Source organism: Heloderma suspectum, chromosome 4, assembly GCF_057233095.1.
Source record: "Heloderma suspectum isolate Gila_16-S chromosome 4, 16-S_ref, whole genome shotgun sequence".
NCBI classification, from domain to species: Eukaryota; Metazoa; Chordata; class Lepidosauria; order Squamata; family Helodermatidae; genus Heloderma; species Heloderma suspectum.
Window position 1 is genome coordinate 255299422 of NC_139461.1, and position 26397 is coordinate 255325818.

General features: G+C 42.5%; 1 protein-coding gene across 2 annotated transcripts; it reads right to left on the reverse strand.

Moving 5' to 3' along the window:
- LOC146348546 (uncharacterized) lies at positions 1-26397 on the reverse strand. 2 transcript variants are annotated; one of them, XM_084848347.1, is made up of 4 exons: positions 26186-26397; positions 24578-24688; positions 3777-3882; positions 1-1002 (listed from the first exon to the last, which is right to left on the reverse strand). In XM_084848347.1, exons 1-4 carry the CDS (start codon positions 26245-26247, stop codon positions 910-912), a joined length of 372 nt encoding a protein of 123 aa, XP_084704473.1. In that variant the 5' UTR covers positions 26248-26397; the 3' UTR covers positions 1-909. The 2 variants fall into 2 exon arrangements, with proteins under 2 accessions (XP_084704473.1, XP_084704472.1); XM_084848346.1 differs by having other exon boundaries at positions 3777-3924; positions 26186-26373.

The window sequence follows — 26397 nt, forward strand, 5'->3', positions numbered from 1 at the left end:
ACATAGGCAAAGTTTATTGGCTTTGTACATAGTGACATGATGACAGCACACTCTCCATGTGATCTCTGATTAGGTGGAATAGCAGAGTGAAGCAGGAGAAGATCTGCAGAGATAGACAAATGACCTTTGCATGTAAAAACAAAAATGGAAAAGCCAACATACACAGATGAACCTTATCCACTGTAATCCTGTGTATTTGAAAAAAAGAAACCCTTATATATTTCAATAGTGCTATGAACTGCTCTGTATTTCTCATCTACAGTTCATACTAAAATGTCAGAATGTATCATTGTCATCATCACCATCATCTTCTTATACCTGCTATTTTTAAGTTGGTTTGTGGTGTTTCTGTCCTTATATGTATTTTCTGAATTTTGTTTTGCTGTGCTCCTGTTGTGTTTAGATAACTCTTTTTCCAGATCTGCAAAGTTGCCTCTTGCTCTGTGTGTGACTTGAACCTGGCAGGTTACTCTCCCAAAGTAAATGGCAGGGAGCTTGGCAAACATCAAGCAACCAGGTCTTGGAGCATTTTAAATCCCCGGGGGTATGTGTGAGCAACCAAAGACTCCCTTGCTGCAATTTCTATGGCAACAGCATGAGTTTGAGATGAAAGTTGCATTTAGAATGTCACATGCATCTCAGAAATGTAAGGAGAAGAAACAGCACTCTGTGGAGATTTTTAATTAGGTGGTACAGCCGTGTGGCTCTGTCAGGTTGCTAATATATCTTTAAATGATGGAGAGCTACATAGCCAAAAGGTGACTAAATGTAAAATGAAAAGGTGTAACAGAATCACCATTAGTGTAACAGCTAGCAAGCTGGGATTGCTGCACAGTATGCTTGCTGTTCTTCACTCCATCCCAGATAGCTGCATTCTCCCACCACGTTGCTCTTGACTACTTCAGAAAATTACTCCAGTAGACCACAAGGAAATGTTGCTCTGGGGTAGTTCATTCGCAGTTGCCTTCCATCCACAGCAACTTGAAATATCTTCTGCCAGATCTGGGGGGAAACCAAGAAGATGTCTATTGTTCAGCAACTTCTTTGATAAGGCGTACAAATGTGTAGAATTCACATGCAAATATCTGAACTCACCCTCGACAAATTCTGATGTAGAGTTTGAATGCTGAATTTATTTCAGTCATCAAAGATGGCATATGTTCAATAGAAAGAGTGTTCGGCCAGGAAAAGAGGGAGAGAGCGCTCTGATTTTTACCATTAGTCTGCTCAGTAGGTAGCTACATATTGTGCGAAATGATTCCTTTCAGATAAGTACACCCCATTCTCTCTCATCAGTCAGCAGGAGCTACCACTCTGAATAACTGATAAGAGCAGCACATGGGCTTCTGGGCCCAGTGTGAATTTTTTTTTTACCATTTTCAACGTGATCTTTCTGACCAGCACACATCCATGATGTCCACCCATCTGTCTTTGGTCTGCCTCTAGCCTTACACCTTGAAAAGCCTACACATTCTCTCAAATGCTTCTGTAATTCTTTCAGTTACATGGTGCCTGCAAGCAATATTTTGTGAGCATACCTGTTCAAGGTGCCAGTCAACCAGTCCCATCCTCTTTTGGGTTAATCTAGCCCTTCCCCATGGTTTTCTTTTCCCCCAGCCATCAGCCAGCATTCTGTGACCCCTGAGCATGCTCAGCCTTACTTACCTGTTTTGGGATCCCCCACCACACAAACAATTTAAGGTTATTTCCCTAAAACATTTTTGTATTTCTGTAAATCTTGGGGCTTCCCCAAGCCTACTGATTCCTCCCTCTTGTGTGTGTATGATGCAGTTTTGGCTGCAGAAGGATCCACATTTCAGATGATGCAGTTTTGTCAACTGTATATAGGATGACATGGATTTCCTGCAGGTTTCTTCTGGTCTCTGATCTCATCCTCTTGCATTGTGGATAGTGCATATGCCCCCACCCCCGCCGGTTAATCTAAACCAGGGGTGGTTACCACACAGGCAGCAGCCCCCACTACCTCCCAGTGCAGACCCCATTGCCCCCCAAAAGCCAGGAAGAAAAGTGGCTACAGGAGCCTACTAAGGAGAAATTTAGCTTATTTTCTATCTGATTTTTTGTTGTAGTTTCTGTGGGAGCCCAGGGGGCGGGAGAAATTGCCCACCCCACTATAAACTCACATGCAGCTCCTGTAGTTTCTCCATGTGAAATAAGAACCACAGGAAAGTGGCATAATGGGCAATACTCTAAAAACGTAGTTAGAACTTAGAAGAAACAGGAGAACCTAAGCTATACATTTAGATTTTCAAACAGATGCCAGCCACTTTAAAAATCATATGGAGTACTCACACTGCTTCAGAGCAGATCCTCTGATTTCTGTGGAGTACAGTTTCAAATATGCACATTTCCAAACTCTTCTTGTCAATTGTTATAAGAAACACACACAAACACACACACACACCCAGCAGCAACACTGTATCATTGAACAGAGTCTACAACATAGCAAGCTGGAATTATAGGTAGCACAAAGCAGATACTTCTGAGACAGAGAGAGAGAGGTTGGTGTAAAGCAGCTCTGTCTAGCTACACACACACACACACACACACACACTTCTCATAGATCTACACCCATTGCCACTTCCACCTGCTGTATTGATCACAACTAGAAAACAGCAAAAACAACACAGCAAAGAGAATCCTTATCGCGTCGGATATGGAGTCACTGATCAAAAGGGGCTAAAACAACAATGAGGGAGCAGTCAGAAAGGCACTTCAACCCAAATTTGAAGTTCCAGACAGTGGACTGGAGTTTTAACTAGGTTATTAAAACTGGGTAAAAGGGAGGGATGGAGGGGAAGAGCTAGAGAGAGGAGAGGGTCTTAAGCAGCAATCCTATACACATGTATTGGGAGTAAGTCCCAGTGAACTCATGGGATGGTGCTGTTAAGCATCCACTGAACATGACTCCTATTTTATATGACAATACTCACATTTACATTATGCTCAGTATTCTGAGCTTTCTTGAAGCTATGAGTCAAGAGAACACAGTTCGCATGATCACCATGGCTTAAACAACGGTGGCTTGTTTTAATCCCCAGGGTGTGCTGGGCACCATTCAACTTATTACCTGCCCAGGTGGCATGGCTTGTTTGAGAGGGAAACAACCCTCAAATAACCCGTTGCCTGTTGTTAGGTTACATGAGGGTTGTCTCCCCCTCCAACAAGCCATGCTGCCCAGCTTCGGATGGCACAACAAGCTACACCCAGGCAGGTAATTAGGCAAATGGTGCCTGGCATGCACCAGCATGCTCCACAGTTTGAACAAGTCACTGTGAATTGTGCGAACCAGGCCACTAGTTTGCATGGTACAAATTGCTGAACACTATTTCTTTTAAGGGGATGGGGCGCTCAATTAAATGTTATGTCTTTGACAGCATTTTTATGCCACACAATAACAAAGATTCTCAGGATGGCTTACCATACAAGAGAGCTGATACATAGGAGGTAAAACCATAAAAACGATAAAACCTGTATTTTATAAGCAAAAAACAAAAACAAAAAACAGCAGCAGAGGATACAATTCATATAATTTCAGCAGCATCTGAAATTTTGCAGGTCTTAAATTCCAGAAATGTCACAAGATCTATAGATGGATAAAATAATTTAAGATTGAAAATGAAATGTTAGAAGGCCTGAGAATTTTTTTTTTTAAAAGATCTTTACCTGGCACGGAAAAACCTGGGTGCCAGTTAAACCTCTCTGTTCCATAACTGGGGTGACATCACCCCTTCACTAGTAATCACTCAGCTCACCTTGTTTGGTGGGGGCACCTGGAAAAGGGCCATTGAAGAAGATCTTAGGGTCCAGGAGGTAGGTATGGGAAGATGTGAGTCGCTGAAGTGCTGAGCTCCAGGAAACCTGCCACAGAGATTATGAATAGTGTGTCTCTTGTCATCAAATCTAAAGAGAAAAACAGCCTATAATTTTTCCCCTTTTGGAAACATCCTTCCCCCTCAAAACAACAACAACAACAACAACAACAACAACAACAAAAGAAAATTGAAGTAAGGAAAGTGGCCGGGAATGCTGCTCCAGGCTGTTTTGCTTATGAAGGCTTAACATTTATTATTTTGCCACAAACAGTATACCCTAAAAATGAAAGTTTGAAGAAGTATGAAAGAACAAGTATTAGCCATCTCTTCCCCTCCTGCATAATTTATTTTTCAAAAACTGAGTTGCCTTATAGGCATTTTCGTATTAAGCCATTCAATTCATATGATTTGATTCTTTTTGTATTTGGTACCAGTAGGGGTGTATGAAACCCCACTTACCTGGCTCCACCGGGTTCCGCTGGGGGGGGGAGGCACTCTGTCCTTCCCCCCGGAATCCTCGCCAGGGGGGGAGGCACTCTGCGCCTTCCCCCGGAATCCTAACCGGCTGGCCGGATCCGCTCCATGGGGATTCTGCGGAGCCGCCGGCCAGCTCCACCAGCAGCCAGACATCCGGCCGCTGGCTAGCAGGGATGCAAATGACGGTGGCCGTAGCCACCGCCGTTTGCGTCCCTGTATTCAGCTGTGATAGGCTACATAAAGACTTACGTAGCCTATCACGTCTGGGTTAAAAAAAAAAACGCATACGCAAATGGCGGCAGCTACGGCCGCCGCCATTTGCGTTCCTTATTTTTGGCCGTCTTAGTCTACGTAAATATTTACGTAGACTAAGACAGCGAAAATAAGGGGGAACACAAATAGCGTAGCAGACACTATTTGCGTTCCCCCTTATTTTCGCAATATTAGTCTACGTAAAGATTTACGTAGACTAAGACGGCCAAAAATAAGGAACGCAAATGGCGGCGGCTGTAGCTGCTGCCATTTGCGTATACGTTTTTTTTTTTTTAACCCAGATGTGATAGGCTATGTAAGTCTTTACATAGCCTATCACGAATGGGGGAAAAAAACAACAACAACAGACTGCAAATGGTGGCGGCAGTGGCAGCCGGTTGGAAGACCAGCCGCCGCCGCCAAAGCCACTGCTGGAGCTGCCGCTGTCCGGAACATCTGCCCCAGGTAAGTCTCATCCCGGGGGGGATCCGTGGGGGGTGGGGAGGTGGCAGGCCATTCCGCCACAGAGTTCAGGGGACTGAATGCACTGGCATTCGGCCTCACCGAGATCCGTGGTGGAATTCTCTGACATCCCTAGGTACCAGAAGGATTGGTAAAAACAGAGTTCTTAAAGTTTTAATTAAGAAACACTATGACCGGGGCAGTGGGGGGGGGATATATAAAATGTGTAACATTTCTATTGTCAAATGTTCTTTGGTAGGTTTTATAAAAATCATTATTCTAATAAGTTCCTCGTTTTTCAGTGTAGATATTTATTTGGGACCTATTTACTTTGCACTCACAAAGGCAATTCAGAAGTTCCCAGAGTCTTTGATACAATACTGTTTGCACTGGTAGTCCCTAAGAGGCCCTGTAACAATTATGAAGCTGGAACTAGATTGTCCCATCTCAGACTGGTGTGGCCTGCACACCATCCCAGTCAAGGAAGAATGTTAGATTATGCCCAAGTACACTGAGTAATTAACCACTCCTATGTTGAACTCCTCATTAAGAAAGGAGCAACTCAGGCTGTCTTTCCCCCAAAGAACACTATTTTTCCACAGGAAATCCAAACTTCTGTTTCTGTTGAGTTTTGTTGGATTTTATGTTTATTTTTACTTTACCTTTTCCCAGTAAAGTCCAATAATAGAAATTATTCCAAATGGAAATTGTCACTCCTTTAAAAAATAATAATAATAATAAATTGCCTCAAATATATGGGAAATTGAAAGTGTACAGGATTTTTTGTAATTACATCGTTATTGAAAACATCCACTTTTAGAAACCATGGTCATTTCCAAAACAACTTTCATTGGTTTTAACACTATGCAATGAAAATATGGTTTTGAATAAAATATTCGCAAAAGTTGAATTTCAATGCACAGTATTTCCAAACAGCTAAAACCACACAGTTTTTCAGGAACAGTTTTTCAGTAGTGTTAAAAAGAAAAAAAATCAACTCCTATTTTTCCAACAATTGTGAAAATGTTTACCAGTGTGTTTATGTTTCCTTTCCACACTCAGTGATGCCATGACATAGCCAAATCTGATTGATTACGTAGCATAGTGATGCCATCCTGTTCACTACATAATCCATGATATACTGTCATCACCCATATGACTGATTATGATTTATAGCAACCCTGACAGCCTTGGAAGAAGGGCAGGATATAAATGTGAGGAAGGAAGGAAAGAAAGAAAGAAAGAAAGAAAGAGAAGCTAGGTAGGAGAAAAACTGCTATGGAAGCAGCTGAAAATAGGGGAAATAATGGCACTGAAATGGATCAGGAAAAAGTGTGCATTCATATGAAGATCTGGTTTGCACGTAACAGTGGTAAATCACTGATTAATTAACTAACCCACGATTTGCCATGTCATGTGCTTGGCCCATTCCATGGGCATTTTGAATATTCAACTCCTGATTGAGCTGACTGGGGGTTCCTACATGATTTCTGAACATGGACACTATAGGTTAATTGTGGGTTAAATAACCCACAGTTAACTACAAGTAGTAGTTAGTGGGTTATTTAGTCCACAATTAACCTATAGTGTGCAGGTTCAAGTGTCCCATAGCAATCCCCGATTGGGGGTAGAATATTCTAAAAGGCTGCAGAACGTTCTGCAGAACATTTCAAGGATGCACACAACTGATGCATACATTTGGAAAAAACTATGCACAAAAATATGGATGGATTTTCATGTGAAAAGAAAAAAACCATGCTCACAATCCAATATGGACTCAAATCGGAATGAGCTTTGAGATGGAATCCAGAGAACTCTGATGAGCTCAGGTTTTGCTCATTTGCACATCCCTAGTGATTACAAGAATATTTAGTTTGGCCTTAAGTTGTGCTTTTAAATTGAAGTTACAACGTAGCTGACACAAAGTCTTCTGTTAATGTGAGTGGGACTCTGGATGGGATTTAATCAATTTTTTCAAAATAAGGAAGGCATTCAGTAATGGGACAAGATTTTCCAATCACACCAACCAAGATAATATATCTTGTGATCATTTATATACCCTCACAAACAATCATGGGTCACAAAACCCTAAACCAGAGGCTAATGGTTTTTGAACAACATGCTCCAGCCCTTTGCACAATTTTTAATTTGCTTTTAATTTGTATTGATCTTCTCTGTTCTGTTTTGGTCTTACCAGTGTCAGCAGGTTAGAAATTGCTCTGAAGAGAGTGAATGTCTACGAAATAGCAGGGAAATGAAAAGCAAACATACTCCCATGCGTCTGCATACTTTTTGAAAAATAATTGGAAGAGAATAGCAGGAGGTCTTCTAGCAGATCATGTTAATGAACAGCATAATCCTATATATGTCTACTTAGAAATGACTCTCAGGGTTTTCAATGGAACTTACTCCCAAGTAAGTGATCACTGGATTGCAGCCTAAGCTTACAGAGGGACCCTTTGCTATGATAAGCATTTAAGAAATAATGTTATACAATGTCCATAGCTCTACACTGGTCTGTATGAATTATGTATTTGCTTCTGTGCTTAATCTATAGAGGGCCCATCATGGAAAGTCTCTTGGGGACTGTCTTCACAAATGATTTAATGCAAAGTTAGACCGGTCTGAATTCCTTCGCGACAGATGACATCATCACCAATCCGCTGCCAACCAGCTGCTTCCCTCTTGAAAAGCTGCATTGTCTGAAACTCCTTTTACTCTGACTTTTTTTTACTGAAAGTGGGTTCCTGGTGTTTTTACCACAGTTCGCCATGTCCCCCTGCCCATTAAATCTTGGGTGTGTCTCTGTGACCTGGCAGTGATGTGGTCAAGGGGGTGGGACACCCCATTCTCTCTTGAAGTAGTTTTTCCCATTGAGAAAATCCCCAGAAGCACAGCTGCGACCCCTCACATTACCACAGTAGTGGGGACACTCATTCACCTTCGCTAGTCTCCTTTTAATCTCTAACATACCCCCCCTTTCTGTGCATGTTTGCTCAGAAGTAAGAAATCTCTGTCCCTCACAGTGAAACAGTTAAAGTCTAACTTTAATAACTCTCCCTAAAGCACTCTTCTGCTTCTCCATTGCTTTTTAAAATTGCTATTGCGATGCTGTGCTTCTTTGATGTCCTGTAGATTCTCTGATATAAAGTCATTTCTCCATTGTTATGTAAAGTCCCTTTTCTGCTTTATCGCTTTATTGCAGTAATGATCTTTTGGGTTTATGGGAGCTTCTCATTGAGAGAAGGGAGAAGGGAAAAAGGAGAAAGGGAGAAAAGGCAGGTGTTGGAGCAGCGAGAAAGAGAAAGGGAGAAAGGGGGGTTTGGAAGCAACAGGCAAAAGTGCACACATGGGGAGAAATGGGGTAGGAGCAATAACTCCGCAGCAGATTGCTGGGATGCGGCAAAATTGGGGTGGGGCAGAGCCTTCAGGAGCCTTCAGATGCTGCACTGGAGAACTGGGGATTTTGGTTTCTTCAGGGAAATCTGCACACACAGGTAAAATTAGTTGCTCTCCATTCATAATGATGTAGTAGCAGGGAACCGGGACAGGAGTGGGAAGCAAGCCTCTCTCATTGGTTGAGCATCCTCTGCCAGTTTGATGATGTTCAGTTCTACTCCCCCCACCCCTCCCAGAAGTATGTTCCTTTCAAGCTCTGGAAATGCTTCAAAAGGTAGAAAGGTATGCTACACTCGGCTTATCTTAGTTCGTGTATTCCTAATGGACCAAAGCCAATTCCATGAAAATCCAGGTAATACTCCAACATGCTTCTCATTCCATTGTCGTGAAGATCCCCCCTCCCCCCGGACTGATCTCCAAAGTGGTTTAAATAAAAAACAAAAACAAAAAAACAATAACATTGATGTAGAATGGCCCCAAGCACTTAGTTCAAATTTATTTATCTAAAACATATCTTGCCCTTCCTCAGAAGAGCTCAAAGCAGTTATATCAACAAAAATAAAGATGTTCTGTGAAGTGCAACTCACCAGGAAACCAGCTTCAGCTTCTAATATTGACTACCAACATTATTGTTTGCTTGTTTGTTTAAAACCTTATATCCTGCTTTTTCATCCTAAGAGTTCAAGTTGGCTAAAAACAGGAAGTCACATAAACTAATATTTTTTTAAAAAAATCCTTTATAGTTTAATATAAAAACACTAAATGAGCAGTGGTGAATAAAAATGCAGCAACAGTCAAAATATTTTTTAAAAAACAGAGTGAAATTTAAAAACATCAGCAACCAGATTACAAACCTTTTTTTAGTAAGGTTTTTAGTAATGGCCTTCCACGTTCTGGAAGGCCATTAATTAGTATGTACCCTAATTAGTATGTATCTAGGACCCATTCTGGGGATGTAAAAAGTTGCTTTGGAGCCATCAGATTGATACAAAACATTAAATCAGAACTTGGCAAATTACTAAATGTGTAATAATCTACCTTTAGGTTGATCTATAGCTCAAGGTTTAGAGACTCCCACTTTAGCTTTCAGACCCTCTAGCTGTGCCAAAAATCCTTGTATATGTGTCCAAGACAAATGTAGCACAACAATTTCCTACCAGTTGGGGTGGGTGGGTTGGTGTTAAGGGCACATGGTGCTTTAAATTAGGGCTGTGCACAGACCCCCCGCTTTGCTTCGGATGCTGCTTCAGACCTTCCAAAGCAGCACAGCTTCACTTTGGACTGATTTGGACTCCATCTGCTCTGACTCAGATCCGAATCTGAAGCGAGATTTGGACATCCAAATCACTCCTGTTTGGTGTTTTCCCATTGACTTGCATGGGAAAACACAAATGGCCATAACTTTTTCACTTTTCATGATAAATACATGAAATCTGGGGAACTCTAACAACCCCTGGAGGGGACTCCACCTGCCAAAGCTCAGACAGTTTGGCCCAGTGGTTTTTCTGCTAGGCACCAGTGAAATTTTGTTTTTTCAAGGAAATCTCTCAAAGCAAAGAGCTATAACTTTTCACTGATTGCACAGAAGTGCATGAAAGTTGGGGATCACCCAGCCCCCCTGGAGGGAATCCCACTTGACAAATCTCAGACAGTTTGGCCAACTGGCTTTTGTGAGAGGCGCAGGTGAAATTTGTTTTTTCAAGGAAATCTCTCAATGCAAAGAGCTATAACTTTTCACTGATTGCACAGAGGTGCATGAAAGTTGGGGAATGCACAGCCTCCCTGGAGGGCATCCCACCTGACAAATCTCAGACAGTTTGGCCCACTCAGTTTTGTGCTAGGCACAGGTAAAATGTTCTGTCCTCAGAAACTCAAACCAAAGTTCATAAAGGGATAATCAAATAAGGTGCTGAAGCAGTGAGGAGGTCACTACCCCTAAACCCTGCTGTAGGTTTCTTTGAAGTGCAAATAGTACTACTTTCCTATTCACAGTCAATAACCTCAGAATCTCTTTGGCTGAATTGCCTGGGAAAACACTGGCTGGTAGACAGGAAGCAAAGCAACCCTGCCAGGTGGGCACATTGACTTGAACAAAGAGCGACAACAGTTGGCTGCTGGACTGACAGAGGCAGGAAGCAACACAGCAACCCTGTGAGGAGGGCACAGCATCACCTCACCCACCTCTGCTCCTGCCAAGACCCTGAAGATGTGTGTGTGGGGGGGAGATGATCAACTACAGTGACATTTTCTGGACTTGTAAATGAACAAACAACAAGAATGAACAGTAAACCTATTACAGAAGGGTGGGGTGGGGAGACACTATCATAGCTCTCATAGCATGAACTTTCTTCTTGGCTTTGTTCTGCCAAAGGAGAGTGATTCGTTCTCCTTCCTGCTTTCCTTTGCCAGGATGCCAACTGCTTCGGTGCCACAGCTCCCTCTGCCATGCCTGGCAGAGACTGGCTCAGTTGCTCTCAGTGGCCACAGCAGAGGCAGGATAGGACTGGAGCAGAGAGAAAAATGCCATGGAGCTTCCCTCTCAGCTGGCCCATCCTGACACCGCCACCGCCCCCACCATCATTGCACACGATGGCAGCTCGTCATGGCAGCGGGAGGCTGCTCAGTTATCAGGCAGCTCGCGCACCCCAATGGATTGTCTTGTGCATCCCCTGGGGTGCATGCACCCCACGTTGGAGTCCACTGCTCTAGCTTCTAGTCCTCTCTTCTCCAGTAACACCAACTCTCTCACAATGAGCAAACTGAAGCTGTCTCACAGCAACGCTTCCTCCCTCCTCCTCCTCTGCTTCCTCTCTCCTTCCCCTCTCCCTTCTCGTCTTCTGCATCTTCTGGTGGCCGGATCTCTCTCAAATGGATACCTTTGGAGCCTCCGCATCTTCTCACCTTCCCCCCTCCCTCCTCCCCCCGCCTCCACATGATCTTTCAGAAGTTGATACATTTTGGAGACAGCCTGTCTGGGCTGCTCAGAAGGCATAAGAAGAGCTCCGAATATACGAAGGAATGAGGCACCTCGTAGGTGACCTGCCTTGGTTTAGGGGCACCTCGGTGCTGTTCTGATCTGCCTCGTAGCAAGATGAGGCACCTCCAAATCAGCCTGCTTCACCTCATTATTTGGACTTTGGACAGCCCTACTTTAAATGATCTACAGCCTCTAGAATGTCATAATTTAAAGAGAAATGGAGAAAAAGACAGCATGTATGAATGTCAGCAAGCAAGCAAGCAAGCAAGCAAACAGATATAGTCACTAAATTGGAATGTGCAGTAAAGCTGTAGAACGAGAAAACAAGGTCAAGGCAACTGCTGGGAATAAACATATTTGATGCCTGCAAAGGTCAGAGAATGAAGTACTGAGACGGGAGGAAAAACATATTATGGTGCCAGGGGAAAAAAAGATTCTGATTGCAGCTGAGCCTATGAGTTTTGCCTGTAAGAGTCATTCTTGCCTCCTAATCCATTGTTCATGATGGACATGTTGTGTCATGTTTTAAAGTGAATATTGTATGTTACTATTGGTGGGTGAGCCTAGAGACTGGTATCTATCTTCTGACTGCAGACCAGAGACTGGTAGCCATTTTTCATACCTACTCTCCTGCCTGCCTGCCTGCCTGCCTGCCTTCCTTCCTATTTAATTGTCTAGTTCTCTGATATTTTGTTTTGGCATCGCTCTCTACTCCTGTTCAATAAAGAAAGGTCAGTTTACCGCACTTTTGATTTTCTGATGCTGTCACCAATATCAATCAAAAGTGGGATTTAGGGTCAAATCCTGTGGTTTTTCATGTCCAGAACAAACCAAAATCTATTATGCTTTTGCTGAATTCATCACATGATCATCCAGAAAGAAACCAGGATGTTTTCATTGTTTCTGTGCTTGAATAAATGCCACCACCCATTCTTGCAATTTGTATATCCTCACAGTCATGGTGAAATACACATGCACATCAGTGAATCTGCAAAAATTCTGGCTATCTCCCCATCTGTTTTGGCCCGCCCAAGCTTAATGATTGTGCGTGGATGTGAAATACTGTAAACGCAAATTGACCTACCAAAAACTCAGGGGTTGGCAGTATCTCTAAGACAGCCTTTCCCAACATGGCGCTCTCCAGATGTATTGAACTACAGCTCCCATCATCCCCAGCCCACACACCATGCTGCTGAGGGTGATGGGAGTTATAGTCCAACACATCTGGAGGGCGCCAAGTTGGGAAAGACCTCTCTAACATCCAACACTGTTTTCATGTATGACTCTTAAATAGGTTTTTGCATCCCTATTTTGCATCTGCATTTCACATATTGGAATCTAAATTGGTTCAAAGGTACATTCACTTTAAAATTGGCTCTGTTCTATTTCCCTGCATTATCAGTTTTCAGACATGCACACAAATAGCATGAAAGAGAACGAAGAGATGTTCTCAGGCTACTCAAGTTTTGCACACTTACTAGGGAATAAATTCCATTGAAACTAGTGGGTTTTTCCTCCAAGTAAATATACATATGATTGTACTGTTAAGTGTCATGTGTGAAAAAGCTTTATTACTAACCATGGATTTCTGGCATTACAAATATGCAAATCTCCAGCATTTTCTGGCTGTTTCTCTATACAAATTTTAAAATTGTCAGGGTGGACACTGAGCCCATAGAATCCCAGAGTAGTTCTGATTCGGAGGAAGAGCAGTCGCTCCTGGGAGAGGAGCGCGCCCCTTTTTCCCAGGGCCCGCAGCTGACAGAGATTCCTCCCACCAACATTCCTAGATTAGAAAGCAGTCCAGGGAGTGACCCAGCACCGATAGCAGACTGGTTGGATGCGCGGCGCAGACGCAGAGAGCGGCGCCAAATGGAGAGCGCGGAAAGGAGGCGTAGCGCCCGGTTGGCGCTCAAAGAACGGTTGCGCCCAGAGGATACAAGGAAGAAGGGGAGGGATTCTCCCTAGTCCTTATATTCAGGGGTCTGCCAGTAATTGCCTTTCAAACGGGGACCAACTGTTCCAACTTAGGGCATAGGGATGCTGCTGCTCAGATCTAGTTGCTACCTGTAGAGTTGTAAGTTATAAAAGAAGAATAAAGCTTTGAAAAGAATCCCTTTGTCTGCGCCTGGACTTGGCTACTGGATTAGACTGAGAGAGCCCTCCAAGGAGCCCTTGACAAAAATACAGGATAGGGGGTTGGATCCAGATTTCATCAGGCTTAGGGTAGACACACTGAAATAAATGTGACAACTAACTTAAGTCCCATTGATTCCAATAGGTCTGTTCTAAGCCTGACTAAATCTGGATCCAGCCCAAGAATCGTAATGCTGGAAGCAGCTCTAACAGCAACGTTGCACATTACATGCACAAAGATGCATGGAACACAATAAAAATAGTTTGTGGTTTCCAAAGTAGAATTCAAAAAATATATTATATTAGGCAGACCAACAAATTATCATCACATGTGAGCAATTTAATTTCTCATCATAACTGGCATTGACAAATTTTTAGTCCATGTCTTGAAAGGTAAAAAGAACTTTTATCCTATTACCAGCTCTCTGAGCCTTTCAGGCATTCCCACCTTAATTACCCCAAGCTTGCCTTTATCACATGCTAATAGTGCATTCATAAGCAAGTTGCTTTGGGCAATTAGATTTCTCAGTGCTAACCGGTACAGATTTCTTTTTATTATTATCTTTATTTGATCTGGCATTATTTATTAATGGCAAACTAAGTTACCCCCGCTCCCCCCTCCCCATGCACATTTCTATTACTATTCAGGCAGAAGAGCTAAACTTTCCCCTGAATTCCACTGGTATAAAATAAATCTACCATGCTGGATTCGCTGTAAAAACAAATATTCCCCCCTTTCTAAATAGTAACTTCTTTTTTTCTTCATGTCTTTTCTTTAATCACCTAAACACACATTTCCATACCAATAGATTTAGAGCTGGGTTGTCAGAAGAGGCTGTTTTGCATTGTATTCTACCAGATGCTTTTTGCAGATAGCGAGTCGTCGTTCCGCATAAACCGGTTAAATTTTTAAAATGGCTCTTTTCTTTTCACACTGCACATGCATATACCTCCACTCTATTAAAGTGCCAGGAAATGACATTCCATGCTGAGGAAGTTATTCTCCCTCAGTGGCTTCCTTAGTTAATTTACTCAATAAGTCAAGACGAAGCCTTTTCTCTCCATGTGAGTGTTTGTATGTATCCCTTTAAAATGAATGTGATGTTGCAGACAGCCCTGGAGACTGAAATGCTTTATTAATCCAAATAAGAAATACAGCAAGGGCCTAGGAATGGCCAGCCCTTCCCTCAATTTGCTCCGTTTCATTCAGCAAATTCACTTATTTCCTCATCTTCTGCTTCTGTTTGACCAAATAACCAACATTGTTCTCTTGTATGTTTGCCTTCCTTGTTGCTCAGTAAGCATTATTGGAGGACTGCATAATTCAATGAGATTTCTTCATTTCTAATGCTGAACTGGATCCTTCCACACAAAGGGCCTGAATTCAAATCTTCCCCATATTAGTGGGAATACAATGTTAGTGCAACATTAAGCACCTTCCAATGAAACTACGATACTATTACAAAACAACGAAGGTTAACATGTAATATGAAGTAGATTGCATCATAAGCAGTCCGCATGTCTTTATCAGAAGAGATGGCAGTTGTAAATTCACTTACTTAGAAGTAAATTCTAAAAATTAACAGGAATTTTTTCCAAGAAAATGAATTTTTGATGGAAGTGTGAACTATGCACTCTCACCTTTGGGTGGTTGGGGGAAATGTGTCAGGTTGTTTTTTTTTAAGGATATTCTTAAAGAACTATTTGAAAAGAATACCTTGTTGCTCATGAAGAGTAGTGAAAAAGGCAGCTCACTACAGTAGAAACTAGATGATCAAAAGTTTATAAGGAACTTCATATAAGCAAGCAAGATTAATATTTATCTCACCAGTCAACAGAATGTACAGAGGTTAAAAGATTAGCAGTATACTCCTGCCTACTCAAAAGTACAGTCCATTTAATTCAATGGGCCTTAATCCTAGGTAAATAGGCACAGGATTGCAGCTTAAATCCTCTTTCAACCTACCCTGAGATCAAAGGCCAAAGAGAAAATTACCTCAGGTTATGAATCATAATGTGACATATCCTTCCTTCCTATATTTATTGATTTAAGAGATTTATAAACCAAGTTTTAGGGCAAGGCAGTATACAAAACTTAAAACCAAACATAATAAAACAATGATAATAAATAAATAAATAAAGATTAAAAAGAAATCAATAATAGAATCAAAATTAACAATTAAAACCAGGTAACACCTTATACCTAATGACACCCAATAAACGTCTGACTCAGTTATAGGCCAAGGTAAATAAATAAGGTTTCAGGGCATGCTGGAATATGGGGCCTGGTGGACATCAATTGGACCAGAGTTCCACAAGTGAGGGGCCGCTACCAAGAAGGCCCTAACTCTCATGCCCACCAACTTAATTAACTTAACAGGAGGGGAAACAAGCGGTGCCTCTGTTGTTGATCTCAGAGTGCAGGCAGTTTTGTATGGGTCCTTTAAGTAACCTGGACCCAAACCATTTAGGGCTTTATGGATCAATACCAGCACTTTAAATTGGGCTCAGAAATGCACTGGCAGCCAGGTCAGCTGGTACAATGTAGGTGCCACATCATTTGACCACCTAGCACCTACCAACGCTCACCCAGTTGCATTTTGTACCAGTTCAAGTTTCTGAACTGTCTTTCAAGGCAGCCCCATGTACAGCACGTTACAGTAATACAGCCTGGATGTCACTAGAGCATGAATAATTGAAGCAAGGTCCATCTTCTCTAGATATGGTTGCAGTTGACATCCCAGCCTAAGCTGGTGAAAAACACTCCTGGACTCTGCTGCTACCTGACTTTCTCCAGTTAGCTCTGAGTCTGGAAGAACTCCCAAATTGTGCACTTGGTGGGAGTGTTATTTTTGGCTTTTCTACACCAGGCTGTTAATCCGCTGTATCTACTTTTGGTTTCATCGCAGAATTGAGATCCAAGCACTACACGAAGAGCTTTTCCATTTCTGCTTTTCACTACACAACCTCTAGGTGGCACTGTGGTATAACAGAATAGCACAAATACGCAAGTGGAAAAACATTTTTTTTCACTTTCACAAATAATACCACATTTTCCCTGCTCTAAAATAAACTCATTGAAAGTGCTCTTTAAAAACAGAAGTGAAACTGGAGCATTACAACACCACCTAAAGAATCTGTAAACAACTGTGAGTAGGGATGATGAACGCACAATAAATCCCTAATGTAGAAAAGCTCCCTGTCTGGAACTTGTTCCAAGCCTCCATCCGGAGTTTTTGGTTTCCTACCCACAGTACCTCCATCTTGTCTGGATTAAGTTTCAATTTGTTTGTCAAAAGATTACCTTGAAATCTTTTGAATTTTTTTAAGTGTTTTCTGACTGGGGCAGAATCTGGTTGACTGGGTGGAGCAGCACCAGCTGCAAAGATTTTTTGTTTGCTGTTGCCCCTGTGTCTGCTGCTGCCAGATGCACTGGGCTTAACCTGTGCTTAGGTTCTCGTACATGCCAAAGGAGCTATGCAGCTAGGTATGAAAGTGCAAATCTGCCTGGGTCCAATCCAGATGATTCATTCACAGGAAAATCTGGCCCTCTTGGGGCTCGACAGATTTCCCTGGAGCGCCCAGCTGGCTTGCAGATTTCATCTAAATTTCATCTAAATTTTCCCCTTTAAAAACAGCAAGATACGTAAACTGCATAAGCAATTTTGCAACTGCAATTTAAGCATGACTAAGCACTTTATGGCTGCAATTTGTGTGAACTATGCTAATTATGGTTGTAACTTGCCCAAGATATGCAAATTGCTTACGTAATTTACATGTCTTGCCATTTTGAAAGGAGGAAATGTAGATGAAATCAGCAAGCCGCTACTGCTAAGTCATCACATTCCTCTGGCTCCTCCCGTCCTCACCCCACCTTCCTTCACTCAACAGAGCCTGTGGGGAGATCCTAGAGAAGACGCACACATGGCATGAACTACACCATTCACTTGTGATAATTTTTCATTAGTTTTCCAGTTATTTTAAACAATGGGAAACAAAGTATAAAACACAGATGGTAAAAAACATAACATCAACATGAGCAAGCTTTAGGTATCTGGGGCAATCAGGTAGCAGGCACAGGAATGAGGTACAGGATTCTGATAGTAGACAATAAATAAAAGGAGGGTAGTAAATAATATAATCAAGAAAGGATGTCTCTGCTAAAGGGCTTCTGGGAATCTGCAGGAGCAGTGTTTATTTCTTTGATTTATTTATTACATTAATATCCCACCTTTATTCCTCCCCAAGGTGGCATACATGATCCTCCTCCTCTCCATTTTATCCTCACAAAAACAACCCTGTGAAGTAGGTTGGGCTAAGAGCCTGTGATTGGCCCGAAGTTACCCAATGAGCTTCCATGGCCAAGTGAGAACCCAGATCTCCAGGCTCCCAGTCCAACACTAGTATCAGTATCACCATTATACCTCAATTAATATTTGTTCCAGTATTCTCATGGAACATGTCTTGCTTTACAGCACCCTGTAAAGGTGGCCATGTGTCCTACTCTGCAGAGGATAATCCTCTGTTTGAAGGGTATCAGAAGGACAGTCCTCTATTTGAAGGCATCTTCTGTTTGAAGAGCTCCAAGTCTGGTTTAAGGATAAAGAACCATAAGAATGGAGTGCAGGGACTTTGAAGTTGCCCATCAACAGTTAGCACTGAGACATCAGACAGACCAGTGAGGCATACATGACCATCTGTGTGTCATGTGCGCCACCACCAGTCTTTTCCCACTATGGTGAAATTCATTGTATTTCTATTTAAATTATAGTAATTATTTCCAAATGTGCATGTATACATATACATATATGCAAAACTGCATCCTCTTTTATTCTATTTTTTGGTGATGTGTAAGCGGCCCTCCTACTGGCCTGATGTTAGTTTTTAGGAGAGACAGACAGGAATTCTGGCAAGCAGCCCCAACTTCTGACTTTTTACACACAAAAACTATGTTCACATTCCTCATCTTTGCAAGGAGATGCAGGGCCAATTTAATGCGGAAAGCCCCAATTTTCCATGGCAGGGGAAATTATTTTCCTTGTCTTTCATCCACATGAGCTGACATAGATCTGTATTTAAAGGCTATGCATGTGCTTTATTCAATCTGTCCAACTAAAATGAAAATGTGTACTGTCCTGATAACCTCTGTGAAATGGCTTTATTGGCTGGTACATCCTTAGCTGAAAGACTTATTAATCACCACCACAGAGGACAAACTTTTATCAACACAAGCATCTAGAATACTTTTCCTTATCAGTCCTGTCCTGGGAAGGGGATAACAATCTTGGGTCCTAGTAAATTAATTAGAAACTCTGATATGTAATTAAAAAATAAATATACAGGGAAACTGTGGGACAGTTTTATTGATGACAAAGCTGAAAAATCATTGGAAACAACCCACTGCTTCCCCTTTGTTGAGTACCGCTTGAGGGATAAAAAGTTACTGGCATTTAGCTGCCCAGAGATAAACATACTGTATTTGATACAAATCACACATGCACTAGAGATGGGGGGGGCGGGAATCTAAAATTTAAGAAGAAAGATGGAAATACTGGAAACTAGGGGTGGCCGAACTCACCTGCTGTTGCCTCACATGCCACTCGCTGGACCTCCACAAGCCACCTGACCCTACTTGGCACATGGTGCAAGCCGCCAGATGGTCCATGGACATTTTGAGTGCATCACATGGCAACCTACTTACTCACAAGCTGCCATTTTGTAGAAAACCATGAGTAAGCTTTTTACGTAAATGGCCATTTTGCGCAAAATGGTGGCCATAAATAGTGCCATTTATGCATAATTGCAGGTATAAATAGTCTAGACCATTTATGCCTACAATTTTGCATAAACGGTGCTATCTATGGCCACAATTTTGTGCAAAATGGCCATTTATGTAAAAAGCTGACTTGTGGTTTTCTACAAAATGGCAGCTTGTGGGTAAGCAGGGATCCCCAACCTTGCCCAACTCTGCAGGTGCCAAGTCGGGCAAGCACAGGGATCCACCGACTGGTGTCTGGCTCCAAATGGGAGGATGTGCGCCAGATTCTACTCCCTTCCCAGACTACTCGAAACATTAATAAAGAAGCAAACTATTCAGTGGCTTATTTTGTTTAATTTCCTTCTCCTTTTGAGAGTTTGGGGCTGTCCCCAAACAGCAGTTTTTTGGTTCATGTTATGACTTTGCACCTAAGGACATGAACATCATTCACTTGATCCAAAGAGATCAGTGTTTGCTCAAATATACACTAGGGATACTGGGGAAATCCTCAACAGATCTAAATGAGGTTGGATTCCTAAGAATCTGACCTCTGAAATCCACAGTGGACTGGCTGTCCCTGCTGGTATAGGCACTGGCAGAAGGGTGGGAGGGTTATGCACAGGGATGTCTTGAGCATCCAGTTGGAGGCTCAAGCTCAGCAGATTCCTGCCAGCTTGGCCCCCTGGACATCAGTCTGCAGACCCCTGAGCTTGCCTGACTTGGCACATGCTGAGCCAGGCAAGCACGGCTGTCCCTGCTCCTCCACTAAGCTGCCATTTTGTGGAAAATAGAAGCTCGTCCTTTTACATAAAGGGCCCTTTTGCACAAACAGCAGCCATAAATAGGCCCATTTATGCAAAATTACAGGCACAAATGGTCTATTTAGACCATTTAGGCTTGTAAAGTTGTGTAAATGGACCTATTTACAGCTGCCATTTGCACAAGAGGGCCCTTTATGTAAAGGATGAGCCACCATTTTCCGCAAAATCATGGCAGCTTGGCAAAGGAGTGGGGTGCTGCGGACCACCCAGCAGCTCACCATTTGCGGCAAACAGGAGCAGGTGGCTGATGGGGGTCCAGCAAGTGGTGCGCAGTGCGGGTGAGTTCAGCCATTCCTAGTTATGCACTGCTTGTGGATTTCGTCTAAATTTTCCTCTTTGAAAATGGTAAGACATGTAAATTCCAGAAGCAATGTGTGTAACTTGGGTACATTACAGCCATAATTAGCATATTTTATGCAAACTGCAGCCAGAAATTGCTTAGTCATGCATACATTGCAGTTGCAAAATTGCTTATGCAATTTTTGGATCTTGCTGTTTTTAAAGGGGAAAATTTAGTTGAAATCTGCAAGCCAGCTGGGGGCTCCAGGGAAATCTGTTGAGCCCCAAGAGGGCCAGATTTCCTGCAACAGGACCCCCCCCCCCAGATTGGACCTGGGCAGATTTGCAGATCCCTAATACACATATAGCTCTTTTCCATAGATGGACTTGCTCATTTATTTCAAGGGAGAGATTTCCTATAAGACATGCAAAATTTCTCATGGAAATCTTGCACACCTTGGTTGTTACTGGTTTCGTCTGGAGCAAATTTGGAAGTTAGTTTACCTGTTCAGGTGAACTATCCAGGGGATTTTCAGGAAGCTAAAAGAGTTTTGATAAGACTAACACACAATGCTTGGCTGCTGGGTATATAGCTAGGTTGGTGCATTGGAGCCATCGCTAGCATCAGGATCCCACTCCCTCTCTATGCCTTTGCTGCACACATGGAGGGGATGGTCTGAACAAACTTTATACCAGGGATGGGGAACTTTGGGCACACAGGCCTGATGTGGCATGCCATGCAAAGTTCCCCATCCAGCTTGCTAGCTTCTCCCCCAGTTCCCACTCCCTCTTCCTAGGCCACACCACCTCTTCCCACAGACCAAAACGTCTAATCAGCAGCTGATTGGAGAGAAGATATTTCCCCTGCTCCCCCCTTTCCTCATCATACTGCATTTAGGCTTTTAATATTGAATTACAGCATAGGGGGCACTGGGGGGGGGGGCAGGCTGCTGGGCAAGGGAGGAATAATTCCCCTTTCCAGTGCTGCAACTCTCTCCCCCAGGCTGCAATTAAGTTTTTTAAATTAATCTTTTTAAAGTGTAAAGGGGGGGGGGATTTTCATGGGTGCTGCTGCTGGGAAATGGATGTTTGCAAAAGAAGAATGTTTTCATGAAAGGATCTTACTGCTGGGATGGGAATAACCACCTGTGCTTCAGTGGGCCATAAGCTGTATTTTAAATTAATTTCATGTAAAAAAGGTAATAATGGAGAACTCTGGAAAAAGCAACATATAAAACCTGACACACCAGTCATGTACAGTTTACAATTTGGGACCTAAGCATCAAGAAATAGAGACAGACAAGAAATTCTCCATCCCTCCCCCTCTTTCTCATTTTATAGAAAAATGGATGTTGCGGTAGTTTGCCGTTGTTAAAGATGTGGCTTGGCCTAGCAACTTCTAACTAATGACCACATTTCTGTCTGATATGATTTGAAAAGGCTGAAAGATGGGAAACCCTGGAAGGCAGTAGGTCTGAAAGCACAAACAAACATTACAAACACACACAAGTGAACAAGCAGCATTTCAGCGCAAGGCCACGATGACTGAAGATCCTTCAACCTGCATCTAGCTGGACTGAGAGAGTTATGGTTCTCAACACTTGATCTGCAGCCACCCTGACAAAAAGCTGGAAAAGGGTCTCTCTGTGCCCTAACTTAGATGTCAGTAGTATGTTTCTAGTCAGCAATGTTTTGGTAGGCTAAAGGAGTTGTTACGTCAGTGGCTGAATGACAAAAGAAGTCACTTTTGTCACCTTGTGGTTTTCAGCCAGGGATACTCTGGTTGAGTGAGCAGCAAGGTTGGGATTTTCATGGTCCTTGTTGATAATTACTCTGCTGCAGTTGATAATGGTATGCAGCTGCAGCAATGCAAAATAAAGGAACCACACAAAATATAACAGCTGGTATACATTATCTAATTTTCACCACTCCCCCATGGCTGCTCTCCACTTGATGGGTAGCATCGAAGTGGCTTCTCTTTGGCCATTTTTCCTTTTCATCCAAGCCATAACATCTGTGCTGTTAGACCGCCAAAGAGAAGCAGCTACAATAATCCACTTCAGACCTCATGTCTAGAAGACACAGAGTTTTTATTAACCCTGAGCTCAACAGCCCTGGGTTGTTTAGTGCGATGTCCGAACACAGAACTCTGGGTTGTTGGGGGAGAGACAACCTAGAGTTGTAACCCATGGTTTGTTCTTGGGTTCTTGTTTAGCTCCACCTAGCTGCAGCAGGATTGATCAGGTATGCTTGCTCGCTCCTGCTTCTCTCACAACAACCCAAGATTTTAAACACTCTGGGCAGTCACAGCATCTAAATTGGTCTACTGTATATGAGGTAACATTATTTATATAAAGTGAAACGTCAGTGTCTCAAAGGAACACACAGCTATCTTCACTTATTCTATTTATTTATTTATAAATATGTTTATACCACCTGTCATGTACACCATATCCAGGTGGTTTACAATAATAAAACTACAATACAAATATAAATTAAGATAAGATTATCACTATTTAGGGATGTGTGAACCCACCCCTGTCTGTGTTCTCTGGGCATCTGCCCAGCTCCTGCCCCTGCTTGTTAGTCCCCAGACCATTCTCAAGCCCCTCCCGCACTCGATGAGCAGCCCACACTCACCCCAGCAGCCTCGTCTAGCTCTGCAGTTGCCATTTTTTTAAAAATAAAAGGATGATTGCAAAATGCGCATATTTGCTCATGCGTGAAAATGCACATTTTTGTGAATATGCATATTTGTGTACATACGGAAATGAGCATTTTTGCAAAAAAAAATTATCAATTTTTTTAGAATAAAAAAAAGGTGACTGCAAAGCTTGACGAGGCTGCCGGGGTGAGTGCAGGCTGTTCGCCAAACACAGGCATGAGGCAAGCAGGGACAGGGGCTTGGTGAGCAGGACTCGGGGGTGTGGGTAGGGGTGGTGCCACCGGATTTCCAGATGGAATCGGGCACCTGCGCCATCCGTATCACTATTCAATAAAACCAGCAACCATGAATTAAAAATCAGAAGTCAGCAGCTAGATCTACACTAGTGCTTTTATTGGTATTGAATAACTGTTGGGGCATGTTACACATCCTTTATACTGCTTTTCTAGTGTTTTTTTCCTGTTTTTATTCTGTATTATCCAAAATACCACAACAGATATCATTGTGTGTGCTATGAGATATAGAAGCGCAAAAGGGATATAGCATCACCATGACAGGATCGTATTGATATGGCATGAGGTGTAGATCTGCTGAAAGTTTAAAGATCGGCAGATGCCAAAGTGAATTTTGAAAGTTTCATTTCCAGGGGAGAGTGGGCACTACCATGGAAAAAAGCCCTTTTCCTGATTGTCACCAGAAAGATATGCAAGATGTGGCACAACCAGGAGAGCCTCTGGTGAAGATCACAGTGGTTGGGCAGAACTATATAGGAGAAGGCATTCTTTCAGATATCCTGGTCCTAAGCTGCTTAGGACTTTACGGGTTAATACCAAAACCTTAAACCTGGCCTGGTAGCAAATTGGCAGCCAGTGCAGTTCTTTCAACAATGGTGTTATATGGTAGCTGCTGGGCGCATCACACGTCAACCTTGCCACTGCATTCTGGACCAAGAATAAGGGCAGCCCCATATGGTGTGCGTTGCAATAGTTGAGACATGAGATTACCAATGTATGAGTTACCATGGAGAAACTATCCCTGTCCAGGAGAGGGACATTAGCCAAAGGTGGTGAAAGGCACTCCTCACTGCAGCCATTTGGTCCTCCAGTGACTAGGTGGCAAATTCTGTAGACAAGCAGACGAGAAGGTGGAAAGAAAAACTCTCAAAACAGAATGCCATTCAGTATGCTTGCCAACAGAAGTCATGTTCCACCTTGCCACATTTAAAAATGTAGCCTCACCATGGAATTCTATCCTAAAGAAAATAAAGCAATCTTCCCTTGATCTGAGGTTGCCACTCATCCTGCACAAATTCCTTTTACATTGGCTCCCAGACAGATTATTTTGATTGGGAATGTTGGGCAACAGGAAATGTTGGAGAAGGTGAAACCTTGACTTAAATGTTTGGCTCCTGCCTGATAATACAGCTGTTCTGGAGGGAGGTGAAATGGAATATCAACTTTGTGTTGGATTAAATTTTGGTATTCATAACTCTTAATCTGGTTCTCAGTTACATACCTCCTAAATGGAAGCTTGAACACAGGTATAGATGTTGGGTTCTGACAGATGCTGTATCCAGGCCCAGAAGGCCATGATCTCTCCTCATATTGACTCCTGGTCAGAAGAGTTCTCAGATAAAATAGAGAAGAGGACAACCATGTGAGCTACTTTGGTTCCTTTGCAAGAGGAAAAAAATGGTGGGATATAAATGTAATAACAAATAAAATAAACTGTAAGAGGGGAAAAAAGCAGGAAACCGGCATCTGGGAGGTATTGATGTATTTCATCCTTATTTCTTGAGCTGTTTGAATCATAAGTGCATATTGTATGTTGTAACATTTCCCTACTGTACCTGGTCTGGAGTCTCACTATTACTTCTGCTTCTTTCTTTCACTCTGACACTCCCCCTTTTCTGTCTTCGCATCTAGGTGTGTTTGCTGTTGGGAAGTGAGTCATTTTATATATACACAATGAGAAAAGTGGTGGTGATGGTGAGTAGGAGTGATATGAAAAGGATGTTGTGGGAGGGTCATCAGACAGTGTTCTTATTGTTCGGCAAAAACTCAAACCTTAGATAATAATAAATGCAGGATTAGTATGTGTGTATTGATTATTTGATGATGATGATTTATATGCTTCCTCTCTGTCCATAGGGGACTGTCAGGGGAATTCTTAAACAGTTGGATACAGAATAAAACAATCTAGAATACCATAAAATAAGTAAAGACATTTAAAAAAAAAAAAAGAAATTCAGTTTCACAAAGCCATTTTAAATTGTGTTGTGTGCTCTCTCTCTCTCTCTCTCTCTCTCTCTTTGTCTCTCTCTGACACACACACAACACACACACGGGGTTGGACTCAATGGTCTTGTAGGCCACTTCCAATCCTTTGATTCTATGATTCTATGTCTCTGTGTGTGCATGAATAAAAAGAAGTATTTGGGGAGGAATGTTCAGATGGAGAGTCTTCATCAGAAATTTTAACCTCCAAACACAGAGTGAAGAGATGCAGTCCTGTCACCATAGTAACTGGGTAACAGACATCTCCTGAGCTGAAACTGCCACTCACATTAAATTGGGCTGAATCATCTGTCTTGGTTTAGTGACAGGGATAGGACATGCCTAACACAGTCCATGTAGGAATAAGTTATCCTTATTCATGATTATCATTTGTAGTAACTTAAACTTTGGGTTCTTTGTAAACACAGGGCTGGCCCAAAAATATTTTGGAACTTGAGATGGAAAATCGAAAGGGTGCTTCCCCCATGGTAAGATCACAATGATACATAATTGACAACTTAATGACACAATGCCTTTTAATGACACAATCTGTCACCGGAAGTGGCTGCCTCCGGGACAGGGTTGAATTAAATGTCACTTTTAATATGTAGCATTCAGCTACATCTGTTCTTTTTTCTTACTCAAAGTAAGTGTGGAGGACCTGATCTGGATTGGGACCCTAGCATGGGTGGTGGTGATAAGAGGGCTTTAACACTTTGGCCTTCACTGTGGCTCAGTCCAGATAACACACGCCCTGCGCCTGCAGCTTGCATAGAAAAAAAAGCCCCCCAACAATTCACTCACTCCCAACATCTCACTCTGGATGAGCGAGTGGAAGAGCACTCACCTTATGGTGCATCTCCTTTGCACAGCAGTGTGTGAACGATGAGGTTTGCTCTTGTTTAACATTTTCTTCTCTTGTGAGGAACTCAGAAATGCAGTTTTCCTAATAACGTTCTATGGAATGCTTTCTGACAGAAAACATTAGGCTAAGTTTCATTCCTGCATCCACTTCTGCTTTGTTTAATGAAGTGCAGCACCCTCTCCCTTAGCTTGTCT